Below are 16,197 nucleotides of genomic sequence, written 5' to 3' on the forward strand. Positions count from 1 at the left end.
CTAGGAAATCAAATTCAGAACAAATGTAGAAGAGATTTTGGATCCTGTACCCACGGTTCTAGGGAAGCAAGAACATGATTCAATATACACACACACACAAAAGATATCCCCCTCTATTTCATAATAGTTGTCTATTGTAAATAAACCATGGCATGCGATGTAAGTTATAAAGCTCACCTTGAGGAAAGTGGAGTCTTGAACAGGCCACAGATTTTCCGTGGACAATTCATCTAAAGTACTCTTTGGGAATTGGCTTTGCTTTAGGAATTCAATTTGTTGCTCGAATTCTTCCATCTCTTTTACAATTGGCTAAAATAAAATACCAGCAATTACTATGAGCTGTTTCAAGGTGGATAATGGAACATATATTCTAATAAGGTATTAATCCTCACATTCAGATTCTAATTTCAATTGGATATACATATACTGTACATATGAAAATATTTTCCTAGTGAGTGGGAACATTGATTCATTTAATCCAACTACTTCAATAGTGTTTCTCTGGTTTTCAGAAGATAAAAATAGTAGATATTTGTAGGAGGATTTGTTTTTCTTTATAAAAATTAATAGATAATATATTTTCTTCATTCTTTGGCTATCTACTCCTAATTTTCTGCTCTCACATTTTTGCTATTGCTATCTTGAACATGGAGCAAAATAAGGTATTCCTCACTCAACAACTGCCTTTTGGGGGATTGTTTGCAGTTGTGACCACAATAAAAATGTAGTTTTGTGACCAGTCCTCATATTTATGACCTTTGAAGGTTTGTAAAGCAAAGCAAAGCAAAGCTGAAGTAAGGTCAGAAACACAGCCATGGTTTGTCTTAGTGACTGCTTTACTTAATGACCAAGTTGCCAGTCCACATTGCTAAATGTGGACTACCTGTATTTAGGTAGAAGAAACAGTCTGGCTGAATTCACACAATACTGTACCACCTGATTAAACAACTGATACATTTTGCCATACTTTGGGGTGGTACATAGAGCAGTCTTAGGAAAACAGTAACCTTGTTTTCCTAAAGCAGTAAATTTGTTTTCCTAAAATGCTGAGTAGTAAACAAGCAGTAAAAAGATGTTGCTCTGCTTGTAGGGACAGCATGTAAATACATTCAAGTTTATTATTATTGGAGTTTGATTATTATTTCTACTTTATTTTTGCATCATTTGGAAGCTTCTGAGAACTATTTGGGAATAGTCTAACTAAATTGCAGTAAGAAAGAAACAATCAGGCTGCTTGCACATTGTTAATATTATATTAACATATGCTCATTTCAATCAAATGCATAAATAATAAGCAAAAAATGATTTCCATCCATGTGTCATTAAAAGATCACTGGGTTTTAATCACTAGATTACTCAGTCGATAATATTTGTATAGCGGTGCATGTGAGCAAAAGGAATCAGATATAAATTTTAAGTTGCTTTAATATATTCAGAGCATTCCAGATCATGGATGTTATGGTTTGTGCTTTATGATAATTGATTAACTATTGCAGTTGATGAGACTGAGTTCCTACAAGTTAATTAAAAAAGCAAGATATTTCCCGTGTCCTGTGCCTTAAATAATCAACCAAACCAGATGCATAAGATTCAAGAACTAGCTTCTCCATGTGTTATGATCTTAATCAGAAAACAAATAATAATTAAAAATCAGAAGGTATTTTCCAAGAACATCCACAAATAACCACTCAATCAAATTTGCTTTTACCTCAAGTAGAGTGTTCTGTTTCTCTGTGAGTCTTTCTAGAACCTTCAGCTCTTTCAAAAGCTGTTTAGTTCTTTGGAATACTGAAAGAGGTTGCATTCTCATGTCAGTCAATCTCAATTTTGCTTTATAGGATTGCATTTCAGCCAAAGCCTTCTTCATGGGGCAGATGTGGGCCAATATAACCTAAAATAGAATGTATTAACAAGGAAGGGAAAGAAATATGTAAGACTCAGCAGGCTTATAGCACTTTGGGAAATTCAGATATTTATGTTCAAAATACTTCACATATTTGATCTCAGAAAAATCTGGGACAGCATGATTTTCAAAATGCCTCAGATGGAATCTAGAATTGCACCCATTTGTATTTATCTTTCACTTTCCTCCCCACTATATACATCTCCAAAATTAATTTCAGAAATAACTTCCTGGTCATGGAAATGGTGACCTCATGTGTTGCTTTGAACCAGGAACATTAGTAACAGAATCCTTTCTTCTTCCTCTCAGGAGAATTTGTTGGCTCAAAATCTGTAACACTAAACCATCTTGCCCACAATGTAAATGACTGCTGAAATGAAAGAGCCCCATATCTGGCTAGATAAAGCTGCTATCTCTAACTTGGGTCTTGGCTTAAAGCACATCTTGCTTTGGGCCTGCTGAACTGTCCCAATTCTTGACTAAACACCTAATGAGCCACTATTTTCACTTGGCAGATGGGGGCTATTTGGCAGCTACAGGTGGAAGGTTAATGGCAGAAATTTATGGTGATGAGCCATTCAGAGTTAAAAGGCAGTTTTTAAAAATATTATAGCACTGACATAAAGGAGCAGCAAAAAAAGGAAAAAGAAAACTCCATCATTACATTTTCAAAAGTTTGGGAATACTTCAAGAATAGCAATATTTAGAAATACCTGGCTTCTAATCCAGCACTATACAGTATATATTACACTACAATTGCTCCTATGTCGATTTTTCCAGTTCCTTTTTTGTACTTACCTTGCAATGTTTAAGATGCTCCTTAGGAGAAAAATCAAGTGTGTCTTCAGAGGGGAACAATATAGTCTTTATTTTTTCTATATCCTTCTCCATTGTTTTCACTTCAGATTCAATAGCTTCAACATCCTGCATTTTCAGAAGCAATCATAGTACTTATTCTCTGCTGAAGTCTCTTAAATGCAAGAGACATAGAAAGCCTACATTTTTATTTATATCCCAAAAGTCACACTCCCCTTGAGTGATACCTTATTAGCCAGTTGGTTGTATCCATTGTTCTTGAATTCCCTCATTAAATCAGGTGTCATTACAGCCAAACATTGTGATTCTCTTTTTTTAATACTGAAAAACTGTCTTAATATATTGGATGTTATGAGAACCAAAAGGACAATATCAAATTTGCTTCTGGTCCAAACTAGAATTATATGAAGCCAAACCAGTTGATGCTGAATGAATTACCGCTTTGCTCTTATAAAAGTATACCTTCACCCTCTATTTGCTGTTTTGCTGGTATTTCATTATTCTTTGGTCCCAAGTGTTTCTGACATACAGTATATATCGTATATAAATAATTCTATGCTGTTTTCTCTCCCAATAATATACCTGAAATAAATGCACAACCTTTCTTGCCTACCACTACCCCAGTTTATCTCATTCTTCTCTGGTTTTTCTCTTGCCCCATTATAGCAAAATTGTCTGATTAAGGCCTGTCTATATTGTATTCCAGTAAAAGTCATGCAAACAGGTGGCTAAATCATCAACATCGAGAACAGTATCTGAACCTTTCTAAATAAAACAGAAATCATTTTATTGATAGATAATCCACACTTACATCAGCCAAGTGCTGGATACATGGAAGAATTTCCACTATCTTTTGCTGTAAGGCTTTAACTTGCTCATTTACTTCTGTCAATTCCTGCACCGTACTGTCAGTTTCAATTAAAGGGGACAATTCTTTCAGTTCTGGGGAAATGGCACTAAGAATACTTTGCTTTTGTTCTGAATCTTCCAATGCCATCTAGAGAAGAAAAGTTAGTATTATTTTTCTGTTCTAAAAACCGAAGACATTAAAATGCATAAAGGAAGCGCACAGTTTGGCTAAAGCTTATCCTCCAAATATTTCAGATGTGTTTTAATGACAGTAATTCATTGACAACAGGATATATATATATATATATATATATATATATATATATATATATATATATATATATATATATATATATATATATATATATATATATATATATATATATATATATATATATATATATATATATATATCAGTGATGGCGAACCTATGACACGCGTGTCAGTGCTGACACGCGTAGCCATTTGGGGTGACACGCACAGGATTTCATGCGATTCATCCTCGGCTCCTGCACGGCCGCCGAGGATGAAAGAATCTGTGCTGGAGGAATGGGGGGGGCGGGATGTGTGATCTCCCCCGCCCACACTCACTTACTGTATCGCCGCCGCCCCTTTCTGAGCGCAGGGGCTGCTGGTAAGGCGTGCGTGCCGTGCGCACACACGTCATCAGCGCGGCGAGGGAGGACCCGCAGGAGAGGAGCGCGGGAACAGTGCATGCCTCTCTCCAGTCAGGCCGGCACAGAGAGTCTACTCCTGGGACTGTTGGTTATGACCGCACCACAGCAGGGAACAGCGGAGTGCCAACGGGAACTGTGAGCGCCATTAGCAGCAACTATAAATTGCGCAAAATTATGTTTTTGCCGAAGTGACACACAACGCGAGTTATGCTCGATTTTTTGCCGATTTTTGACACACCACGCCAAAAAGGTTGCCCATCACTGATATATATATATATATATATATATATATATATATATATATATATATATATATATATATATATATATATATATATATATATATATATGTATATATATATAGTGAAACATATATTAATATTCAAGAAAAAAATGGACATAAATAGAGGCATCCTGATAAATTTATGCAGGAAACTTCCAGTTGGGTGGTGGTATTTAAAGTAATTTCCTGCCCGAACTCCCCTGGCATTTAATTACAAATTATGTACTTATTTCCTATGTATTTCAAGCAAACCATACTTGCTGGTTTGATGCTTATTTTGGTTCTGAATTCTTCTTAATTAATCTTATTTAATTAATTTCCAACCTATGGAAATTAGCTTATTAGTTTAAAATTAGTGCATAAATGAATTGGTATCAATTAGTATAATACTATATTCCCAACTATAAGACCTTGAATAAGATAATAATTTATCAATAATTATATATATATATATATATATATATATATATATATATATATATATATATATATATATATATATATATATATATATATATATATATATAACCAAACCCCCTATGGATTCAATGAGGTTTACTTCTGACCTTATATGCATAGAAATGCTGTCATCTGCAGTACTATCTATATTTCTATATGTTATACAGGCACAGGTACACACTCACCTTATATTGAAGATAGCAGCATATGTAAAACATTTCCCCTCATATTGGCTTTCCCTCGTTAAATCTTTTTCCATTTTTTTAAAATTTTTTCCTATTTAGCCTACTGTCTTGCTATTCCTTAGTGGCCTCTCACCAAAACGCTAATTAAATTGACCCTGTTTAGCTTCCTAAGTTCAGGCTAGCTGGATGCTACTACTTAGCCTAGCAGATGTACCTGTACTGGTCATTGTCAATGCAGCAACATATTGACAGGTGCTCTCAAGGAGAAGCAATAAATTGCTCCCATCATTTAGTTGCATATCAATTTACCTCAAGTGCACTGGTATGTTTATTCAAAGTTTTTGCAGAGTCACTTTTCACTTCCTCTGTTAATAGGCGGCTGGTATTTTCAAGCCAAACCTGAATGCTTTTCAAGAGCTCATCGCATTCTTCCAACTTGCTAGCAGCCTTTAATATAAAATATCACATATTATTTTACACAAAATAATATACAGGTATCTGAAACATTGGCAGGTCATTCAGATTCCCAAGCAGATTTCCACTCATACAACAGAACCTTCTCATCAGTCCCTCTGCAGCAATTTGTGCAGGAAGAGGGAGTGTAAAATAATGTTTATCTAATGACTTTTTTGTCAGTAGATAAATATCATAGGACCGTGATGGCGAACCTATGACGCACGTGTCCAAAGTGGCATGAGGAGCCATGTTGCCTGGCATGTGCGGCATCACCCCTTCCTCTTCCGGATTTCTGCCGTGCATGCGCAGGCAACGATCAGCTGGCCTTTGTGCGTTCGGCAGTGCCAGAAACCAGAAGAGCTGGTCTTCCATTTTCCGGCGCAAGCATGCATGTCAGCCAGCTGAAGACTTGCTGACCGGCAGGCATGTGCATGCCGGAAACCGGAAGTACTTTTTCTGGTGCATGTATGCTCCCTGGGCAGCTCCTCTTCATGGTCATGGTCCAGATGAGCACCTGCACACACACTTAGCATGCACACCTCATCATGGTCATAGGATTATACTCATTGTAAATTGTTAATTAAATATTCTCAGGAAACAGCACGGCAGTTCAAAAATTAATTTTTAATTTCTGGTTTAAAATATAAGAAATAAGAAACAATAGGCATACAGTATATTAAAAATATGGAGAAAGTCTGGAAATAAAAGAGAATAACTAGTTATTCAGGGAACAGACATTTCTGCCTTTTTTATGTATAAGATGTCTATTTTTGTTATTATTTTCAGGTGCATGAGGATTATTTTCTTTAAAGGAAGAAATAAGAAATAGAGTGGATCTCAGTTGTGTAACTACCATAGTTTTGTAGATAATGCCATATATTCAGAATTTAGCGAAGCAGTCACAACTTTGTGGAGCTCTGTCAGGCCCTATGGAATTATATGCATGGAGAAATTCATCCTGTCAGCCACACTGACAGATGCATCCTTAAAATATGTTTGTGTGGTGCAATTGATAAAACTGAGATCAATACAGTCTGACTGGAAGCATCCAGATTTCAAACACAAATGATATTTTCAGTCATCTTTTTACCCTGTTCAAGTCTGAAGTTCTACGCTCAGCATGCTGCGAAACATGTTGGTATTGCTGCACAGGTATCATCCATCGATCCATCAATTCTTGAGCCTGGTGGGGATCTTGCTCCACTATATCTTGAACCTCTGAATCCAGTTCATTCATTTTATAATGCCAAAGATCTAGCAAATCCCAGGTTCTCTTCAAGAAAGAGAAGCAAACAATGAATGAGCAAGGGTTCAGCTAGATGGCTGTTGCCTACTATAGGCATATATATTTTTCTATTATAAAAAATAGCACTCTACTTCCATGTTTACACCTGGTTAAGACAAGTCTAGTTTAAACAAGTAGCTCTGAGGACAGAATCAACGTCATTTGGGGAAAGAAAGCTCATTGCTTCATCTGGAGCAAAGAAGTTGATGTTACCTTCTGAACCTCTTTTGCTTTTTCAATGTTCTCGCTCTTTTGATGTAACATGCTTTCAACAGCTTGCAAACCTTTGTTAATGTCTTCTATTTTTTTCTCTGTCCTGTAGTGAGGGGAAATTTTCAGGAATTCTGTGCTGACCTATCATAGTAAAAAGAAAAGAAAGAAAAGTTCATCTCTGGATGGGGAAAACAGAAAATAAACTTAAAAACTTAACTATTAGTTCTTTCAGATTATGAATAACTCCCCACTCTACTTTAATTACCCTTTCTATATTTTAATTTTTAACATCTAGCTTAGATCTGTACATTGCCCTAGGGTGTAATAAAATTATTTGGTGGTACGAAAAGTGTAAGAGCCAATGGTTCTCAGGCCAGAGTTGGTAGTTATTTACACATTCAACTACCACTTATGTCAAGGCTAGCAATACCAGGCAAAAGAGGGTGTAATTTATGAGAAAGATTGGGAAAAAAAAGTATGTGTGTGTCTATGGGTATAAGAGAACCTTATTTTCACTGATAGGGGTTGATTTGACTTCATTCCTATCCACAATAAAGGTTCTTATCTCAAAATGCTTGTAAGTTGTCTGCTTAGTCCTGATTTAGGAAGATAGTCTAGCCTTCTAAAGTCAGGATTTACAAATGTGCTGGAATAAACCAACCACAGTTGATGTTGATGTTGATGTTGATTTTATTTATATGCTGCCCTTTTCCCCCGAAGGGGACTCAGGGCGGCTCACAACTCAACCAGGGAAGGGGGATACAAACAAGAATTTAAAATGACATAAACAACAATACATAATTAAAACACAACAGTCATATCAATTCGAGACGGGGGCAACAGTTTTTTAGCCCCAGGCCTGTCGGAACAGCCAGGTTTTAAGGGCTTTGCGGAAGGCCTGGAGGGTGGTGAGGGTTCGAATCTCCACGGGGAGTTCGTTCCAGAGGGTCGGAGCAGCCACAGAGAAGGCTCTCCTCGAAGTAGTCGCCAGTCGACACTGACCGGCGGATGGAATTCGGAGGAGGCCTAATCTGTGGGATCTAATCGGTCTAGTGGAGGTAATTGGCAGCAGGCGGTCTCTCAAGTACCCAGGTCCAATACCATGAAGGGCTTTATAAGTGACGACTAGCGCCTTGAAGCGTATCCGGAGACCAATAGGCAGCCAGTGCAGCTCGCGGAGGATAGGTGTTACGTGGGTGTACCGAGGCGCACCCACGATCGCTCGCGCGGCTGCATTCTGGACAAGCTGAAGTCGCTGAATGCTCTTCAAGGGCTGCCCCATGTAGAGCACGTTGCAGTAGTCCAGTATCTTATGGTTTACAGAATTATCTGAGGATTTCTTCAAATACTGCCTAGCAGGTTAGTGAAAGGGATAGTGAGCAATAAAAGTTAAATGGAATTTGTTAGCATGCGAAACAAAAACCCCAAACATAATTTTCTGGAGAATAAACAATTAACTAGAATGAATCTGGACTTTCAGCAAGAGTTTCCCTAGTTTTACAATTAAGTAGGATGGTGCTACCTTTTCTTCCAGGTCATGTAACATTCTCTTGCAGTCTTCCAAATGCTCTTCAATACCAACTGGAACTATTCTATATATTTCAGTGAACTTGATTTGTAAGTTGTCTACGATTTGCTTCTTGCTGTCAACTACTCTCTGAATCCCCTAAGAGGAAAAAAGAATTAGAAAGTACTACAAGATTGGTTGGGGAAAATAATTTCTCCCATTATATCTAAGGTACAAATAGATTTTTTTCCATGAGAAAGCTTTGCAGAGCAAAACCTGAAGGATGCTTATTTTGTTTTATATCATACTTTTCAATTCACTGAGACTACACTAAACCCAATATTTTTCATTGTATTGTCGGGGCTTATTGACAGATGAAATGCTAATGGAGACACAATGCTTGTTTGATTTAAGCTCCATAAAGAGCTTTTCAGATTCAGAACCAAAAGAAAAACAATCCTAAAAACAAAAGGTGACCAAAAGTACATTTGCTGGGCCATTTGTTTTGGTGTCATCTTAATGAAAATATCCAAACAAAACAGCTCCTTCCAGTTCTGCAGGAAGGATATCATTTTCACAGGATAAAACAAACTTGACAGTTGTTAATATTTGCGGCCTAGAAACTCAATCTGGTCTACATCCTCTGGCATGAATAACCGTGAAATATGTTTTGATGCCAAATAACTTGGATCTCTTGCTGAGAGATACATTTCATTTACAATTATTTGTTTTAATTCCAAGATATCAAAATATTGGATTTTGTTTCTTATTTCACAGCAAGAGAACAAATGTGAAAATAAAGAGTATGTGTAAGAACGGCAAAGAAACTAAATTTGGTTAAATGTTGGAAGAAGTTTCTTAATAGGGAAAGGTATTTGTGGAACAGATTACCTCTGTAAATAGTATTGCCTATTGATTGGCTGAATAGCCAACGGGAAAGATTCATTTATCGATTTCTGGACTATGTGAAGGTTTAGATTACACCACCTTCAAAAATCTGTTCCAAAGCTAGCATTCTCTCACTCTTTAAATACCCTTTTCAATGTTCTTTCATCTATGGCATATTTGGTCATCTAAATAAGCCATACATGAAAGCTTTCCAAATACAATGGAAAAGAAACTCTACAGGATTCCTTTTCTGGTTAGATGTGTATGGATGACAGCATCTGGATACCATGTTTGTTAAGCAGTTAAATGTAGAAGGAAAAAAAAGAACAACGTAATTCTAATAATTATGACTTAGTATTGAAAGGACCAGAGATCAATGATATACCACTTTGCAACTCAAGAATTGGACACAAAGTATTTCATTTATCTAAAACTTATTAGTCTACTATCTACAGAAGCAGCTTCTTACCAACCTCAAGTTTCAATGCCTTTTCATTGGGGGTTTCCAAATCTATGTCACGGAGTTGGGATATGATGTCCTGAAATGAAGTCTTCATAGCTTTCAATTCTTCACTGCTTTTGGTCCGGTATATCATCTCGGACTGCACAGCCTCTTTTTCTGTTTCAGCCTTTTGACAGAGCCTAAAGAAATTCCATTAGAAATACTATTAAGAAGAAGTAGAAGAAGATTGCAGGTTCTGGTGTTTTGGAGGTCCTTAAAGATCTGAATCTTCCCCCAGGTTTTCAGCTAGGAAGGATGCAGCCCGTTTTTAGGTTTTTCTATGTTTGCATGCTCCCTTTGTTTATTTTTTATTATTATTTTTATTGTGTTACAGTTTTTCTATTTTCTTGTGAACAGCCCAGAGTTGTTAGGAATTAAGAGATGTACAAATTTAATAAATGAGTTAATAAGTGAATGAATGGCCTGTTATGTCCAAATAAGGGGCCAGAAATTACAGCAACTCTAAGACTTCTATCAATTCCCTTTCATTAACCTGAATAGAATAAGCAAAAACAAAATTCAAGTGAAATGCAAAGCAGTGGTGGGGTTTAGAAAGTATCAGTACTAGCATCACATGAAACAACAATACAATAGTTAATAAAACTATGCATTTAAAACTTGGGTGTAAACAGATATTAAAATATTTCTCCAGCATTGATCTTGGGTAAAGAAGTAAATCCTTGTTTTGTTTTGTTTACAAATACCACTCTCTGTCTGGAATTTATGTATATTTGCCAGATAATCTGGAGCTCAAACTTCAAATTAGTAAAAAAAACAAACCATTAGAATGCATTTTGAAATCAGAATTAAACTTTGTACAAAATGTGTGAATTCACTCAGCAATAGTCTGTTTTACACTTACTCTTCTGTTCGTTGCTGCATGTTTTGAATTTCGCAGACAATAGGAAGGCTTTCCTTTCCAGACAAACTCCCAGGGACACTCAGAATGTCCCTTAATCGGCAGAGTATTAAGCGTAGCAACAATTTCTCAGTATCCACATTTTCTATATAATTGTTTGTGGATTCCAGAAATTCTTCCAGTTCTTCTTTGGTTGCTTGCTGTTTGTCTTGGAGGCTCTCAGGCAGCTCTTCTTGAAGACTGTCTAGAATGATTGTTTCTCGTTCCAACTAGAGAGAAAATAAGCAAAACACAAATAAGAGAAACATTGATGAGGGAGCTTATACATGGAAAAGACGTCTAAGTAGATAGAAGTTGCACTTCTATACACACTTATCTGGAAATAAATTCCTCTTAATACAGGGGACTTATTTTTTATAAATATCTGCAGGATTGTTCTTATCAATGTATTCATTTTATGTAAGAAATATAATAGTAAGGGCTTTAATATATTCCTTTTGTTTAAAATGAGAGCATAAAAATGGCAGCTGCAACTACAAGCTGCAAAATGAAATGCTTGTGCATTTCAGCCACTTGATTCCAAATCCCCAACAACAATGTGTATTATTTACTTATAGCCACTGAACCTATAACCATTCAGCTTCATTGGATAACGCCCAGATTCCAGTAAGAGAAATTAACCTTGATATTTTCTCCACACCATGCATGATTTTGTGTATAGGTAGTCCTTGTTCATCAATCAATTATTCATGACCATTTAAACTTACAACAGTGCTCAACAAGGAGCCATGTTCATGCACTGGTTAGAATGTAGTGTTGCAAGCTAACTATGCCCACAGCCAGGAGTTCAATCTTGCCTGGCTCAAGGTTGACTCAGCTTTCATCCTTAGTAAAATGAGGACCCAGATTGTTGGAGGAATATGCTGACATTTGTAAACAGCTCAGAGAGTGCTGTAAAGCACTATGGAGCAGTATATAACTCTAAGTCTAAGGGGACTTACGATTATTCCTCCTACTTGTGGCCCTCACAGTGGCCCTGCTGTCATGTGAATTGTGATCTGGATCCTTGCAATCAACTCTCATTGCAATATTTGTGGCATCTTGTGGTCATGTGATCCCCAACTGTGACTTTCACTACAAGTTCAACAAGCAATGTCAATGGGGAAGCCAGCAGGAGGTTGCAAATGGCAATCACATGACTGCAGAGTGCTGCAATTGCACAATATTTATTTAATGACAGCAACTGGAACAATGATGAGGTTTTCAGTCCCAATTGCATTGTTAAGTGAGGATTATCTGTATTACTACCCTTCTGCCCTCTATTCATTTTTATGTGACAAACTGGACAGTTTTATTTTTTTAAACCTGCCTGTACTTAAGACAATCAAACAAGTCCACATACAACTGAGCTTGAAAACATCAGTCTTGTGTTCCCCTATTACTCACTTCTTCACTGACAGATTTCCATTCTTGGTTCTGTTCTTCACATTTGCCTTCCCGTTCTTTTGCGATATTGAACAAACAGAGCCACTTCAGCCACAACATTGATACAATGGGTACAATCAACACGCCATCATTTTCTTTGCACATCAAGCTTAAGGACTGTGAGTCTCGCCTTAACTTCATTAGCTCCTCTTTGGTTGATAGTAATTGGGACAACAGCATCTATAAAGGAGAAAGAGTAAAATATAAACAGTGAGTTGCAATCATCCAGTTGGGAAAAAGGCAGAGTACAAAAACAAATTGTGACAATCTAGCCAAAGTATCTCAAGTACCCATAATAAGCAGCAAATCTATATCTAAAATTGTACACTTCACAGCAAGGAAGGAGTTACCAAAAAGTCTGCTTCTTTGCAATCATCTGTTTCAAGTTTAATACAGATTTGCATCCATTACTCACATTTTGATCATAATGTCAGCTAACCTTTGAAGACTAACTTTAATAACTATTCGGAATATAAATTACTGTAATTGTTACAGCCTGTATGAAGTGCATTGAATTCTCTATTGTAAACACGGTTCTGAATACGTGCAAGCTATAAAAATACATAAAACATTAAATTATGATGATGATGATGATGATGATGATGATGATGATGATGATGATGATGATGATGATGATATGACGATGACGCAATCCTCACCTTGTTTTGTTCTGAATGCTCTAAAGATTCTTTGTAAGATACTGGAATGTAGTATAAACACTTCCAAAGCACTTTTTCTGCATTGTTAAGCTCAACACATATCCTCTCTTTGGAGTTTTTGAAACTGTGATATTTTTCCATATACCTATAGATGCAAGAGTATTTAAATAAAACTATTTAAATTGATCAAAATAATAGAATTATGCATTGTCAGCTTTCATCTATTGGTAGAAATAAAACTGGTACAAAGGAGAAAAATTGGCAGATCTTGCCAATCGTTTTACATAGTACTTTACATAAGAATGCACAAGAATTTCCAAACACACCATTTTAAGCTGGTGGGTTTTACTGAATCATGAGCAGGTGAGCATCACAGTAAAACTGTGACCAGCTATGAATTCCTTTTTGCCCTGAAGCTAATAGCTCAGTCATGATTTCTTAATTTTATCTCATCTCACTTCTCATTACAAAATATAATGTAATAAAAATGATGTAAACCCCTGCTTTTTTGGAGTACCCATGTCTTTAATTCTTTAGCAAAAGAACCACTGGCTGGTTGGCTATCAGGAATTTTACTAAGGAGTGCTATGTTTTATAGCACTTTGTCGCAGCTCTCAAAGTTTTCAATAATATTAAAAAATCAATCTACCATATTTTTCAGACTTTAAAATGCTCTGGAGTATAAGACACACCTTAGTTTTTGGGGAGAAAAATAATAATTAAAAACATTCTGCCTCTGCATCCACCGGCATGGTCTGCAGCCTACAAAAGCTCCATTTGAGAGGACATGCAGAGGCTGAAGGGTGAGAGCTGGCGGGTGGGCTACATTTGATGTATAAGATGCACCCAAATTTTCACCCTCTTTTAGGGGGGAAGTGTGTGTTATACTCCAAAAAATATGGTGTATTTTAAAATCAATACTATATGTTATTCATGAATGAAAGATGTTATTGCCTAGAAAGTAGCATTTCAGGCTAAAGCAGCCTAGATACTGTTCTGAGCCAGCTTTTCTACCTGCTTCCCCCTGACCATCCTAACCAAGAAGCTTATAAGGAGGTAATGTCCAGAAAACAGCTACCAAACGGACAATCACCTTCTGGGTGAAAGGGAAGATAACACTTAAAAATAGGAGGCAATGAAAGGGGCAGTGGCAGGAGATGATACTGCTATGTAGAAATTGTACATTGAGAACTAACATTGTTATACTGCATATCTGTGTTTTCAATGCAAGACATGTTCAGTATTTCAGTGGAAAAGGAAGCTGTAACATAAATGAGACAAATTGGGGAAAGTGTTGTAGCTCAAAGGACCAACACACATCTTCCATGCAGAACATGGTAAACTTTGATTTCTAGCATGTCCAGGTAAGGATGGTAAACCCTGGACTAATTATTCTCATCATTCACTCTAATAATCACCAACAATATCAAGCTAGATGGATCAGTGCTCTGATTTGTATATCCCTGAAATGATGAAAATGTTCATCCTACCTCTGTATGTAAGATTTTCTCTTTTGGGTCTGTTCTTTTATTGTGAAATTCCTAGCAGTTAGATCATCAAGTACTTTCTCCACCTGCAGTTTGGCTTTTGATTTAATTGACTTTTTCAGAGTACCGGTTAATGCTTCTACTTCAGCCTTTGCAGACTCGGATTCTTCTTGTTTCTTGGCAAAGTCAAGATGAGATTCTTCTAGTTTAAGTAAATCAAGGAGTGGAGTAGAAAGAAATGCTTCACACTGACTGAGGAGATCTGCAGATTTTTCGACAGCTTTATTGTAAAGCTTCACCATTTTAAAAGCTTCATCTAAAGCTTCCTGTGCAGATAAATAATTAACAGCAATATTATTATATAAGCCGAGAAACAATTTTCTTCTCCCAAATGTTTCCTTGAATTACAGTTCCAAGGAAAAACATTGCAACCCTGATCTAACTCCATGTCTCTTACCCGGTGGACATTTTAACTCGGGTGTCAAACTTACGACAGCACGTTGTTGTCATGTGACGTATCACAACTTTATTCCCTTGCTAAAACAGGGATGGGGGGGCAGCATGTGATGCATGCGGCCTGCGGCCAACGAGTTTGACACCCCTGTTTTAACTTATGGTCAAAGAGCCTACAGATGCCCAGGGCCACCTTTTGCTTTAACAATTTTTCAACGTGAAAACAACCTTGGAAAAAAAACGTTCTGCTGCATATTTCACTGGTCAGCTGTTGTTTGCTTTTAAATTGCATGATTATCATTACATTTATATTTAGTTTGTAAATATTTTAATTAGATTCCATATTGTTTTTAAATGTTTTAACCCACTTTAATTTTTGGCCACTTCAAATTGGCATTTAATAAATGCAGAAATTATTTGAGTGATGGAAAGCTGACAAATTTGGGCAGGAGAAAAATATCAAAAAATATCAATTTGGGGAAAGGTAGTTTAGTTCATATAAAAAACAAGTTGAATTGTTTTTTAATCAAAATGTATTTAAATTTGAACCAGATGTCTACTATCAAAGAAGCATCCAGAAGCTTTTATTCATTCAAAGCCATCATATATTATTCTAAATAAAAATGTTCACGTGTCTCAAACTTTTTGGAGACTGGCTGTGAGAAGGACATTCCAAAGTCAAGGGCCAGATGGCAAAGGAACTTGTCCCTTCAGCTATCAAATTCTATAAATCCATCAAACATCTCAATAAACTGACAGGATCAGTCCTTTGGATGGCAAGCCATTAACAGTCACATATCTGAATATTTTGTTACTGTACTGAGCATTGAGAAGTACCAGGTTACTCACTACAATCATATCAAAAATGCAAGCACTGTCAAAAATATATGCTTTTAATAATGGACATTTTATTGCACTACATATATGGTGCAATATTCTGCAATGCAATGCCCAGCACTGGAGATGTTATATAGTTGGGTAATGAAACATCTGGAAAAAAAACCCAGCCAAGCTCAGAGAATTCCAAGGACTCCCCAGGACATTTTATTACATTAAGCTACAAGACCTTTCTCCTTATTGTAGTAGTATTACAAAATTTCAATTGTGGTATTATTAATCTATCGAGGGAGGGAGGAGGAGAGGGAGGGAGGGAATTACAAGGTCTAGGTGTATAATCTGTTACATGGATATCATGTAAAATATAGATGAAGAAGCCATGGTATTTCAAAGT

At 36.5% G+C, this 16,197-nt stretch overlaps 1 protein-coding gene across 1 annotated transcript in view; it reads right to left on the reverse strand.

The window, feature by feature from the left end:
• Nucleotides 1-16,197, reverse strand: part of SYNE2 (spectrin repeat containing nuclear envelope protein 2) — a 247,724-nt gene that overhangs the window by 112,315 nt on the left and 119,212 nt on the right. The window contains exons 49-61 of the mRNA XM_087727378.1: nt 14,517-14,839; nt 13,027-13,171; nt 12,329-12,547; nt 10,886-11,151; nt 9,995-10,163; nt 8,649-8,792; nt 7,127-7,267; nt 6,719-6,901; nt 5,482-5,619; nt 3,531-3,716; nt 2,702-2,827; nt 1,709-1,891; nt 178-309 (exon numbers count right to left, since the gene is read on the reverse strand). Coding sequence (XP_087583504.1) covers nt 178-309; nt 1,709-1,891; nt 2,702-2,827; nt 3,531-3,716; nt 5,482-5,619; nt 6,719-6,901; nt 7,127-7,267; nt 8,649-8,792; nt 9,995-10,163; nt 10,886-11,151; nt 12,329-12,547; nt 13,027-13,171; nt 14,517-14,839 — 2,355 coding nt within the window. The remainder of the gene's footprint in view (nt 1-177; nt 310-1,708; nt 1,892-2,701; nt 2,828-3,530; nt 3,717-5,481; nt 5,620-6,718; nt 6,902-7,126; nt 7,268-8,648; nt 8,793-9,994; nt 10,164-10,885; nt 11,152-12,328; nt 12,548-13,026; nt 13,172-14,516; nt 14,840-16,197) is intronic.

The sequence above is a fragment of the Thamnophis sirtalis genome, unplaced genomic scaffold, assembly GCF_051295495.1.
Source record: "Thamnophis sirtalis isolate CommonGarterSnake01/CBP01778 unplaced genomic scaffold, rThaSir2_p1.2 scaffold_1, whole genome shotgun sequence".
Classification (NCBI taxonomy): Eukaryota; Metazoa; Chordata; class Lepidosauria; order Squamata; family Natricidae; genus Thamnophis; species Thamnophis sirtalis.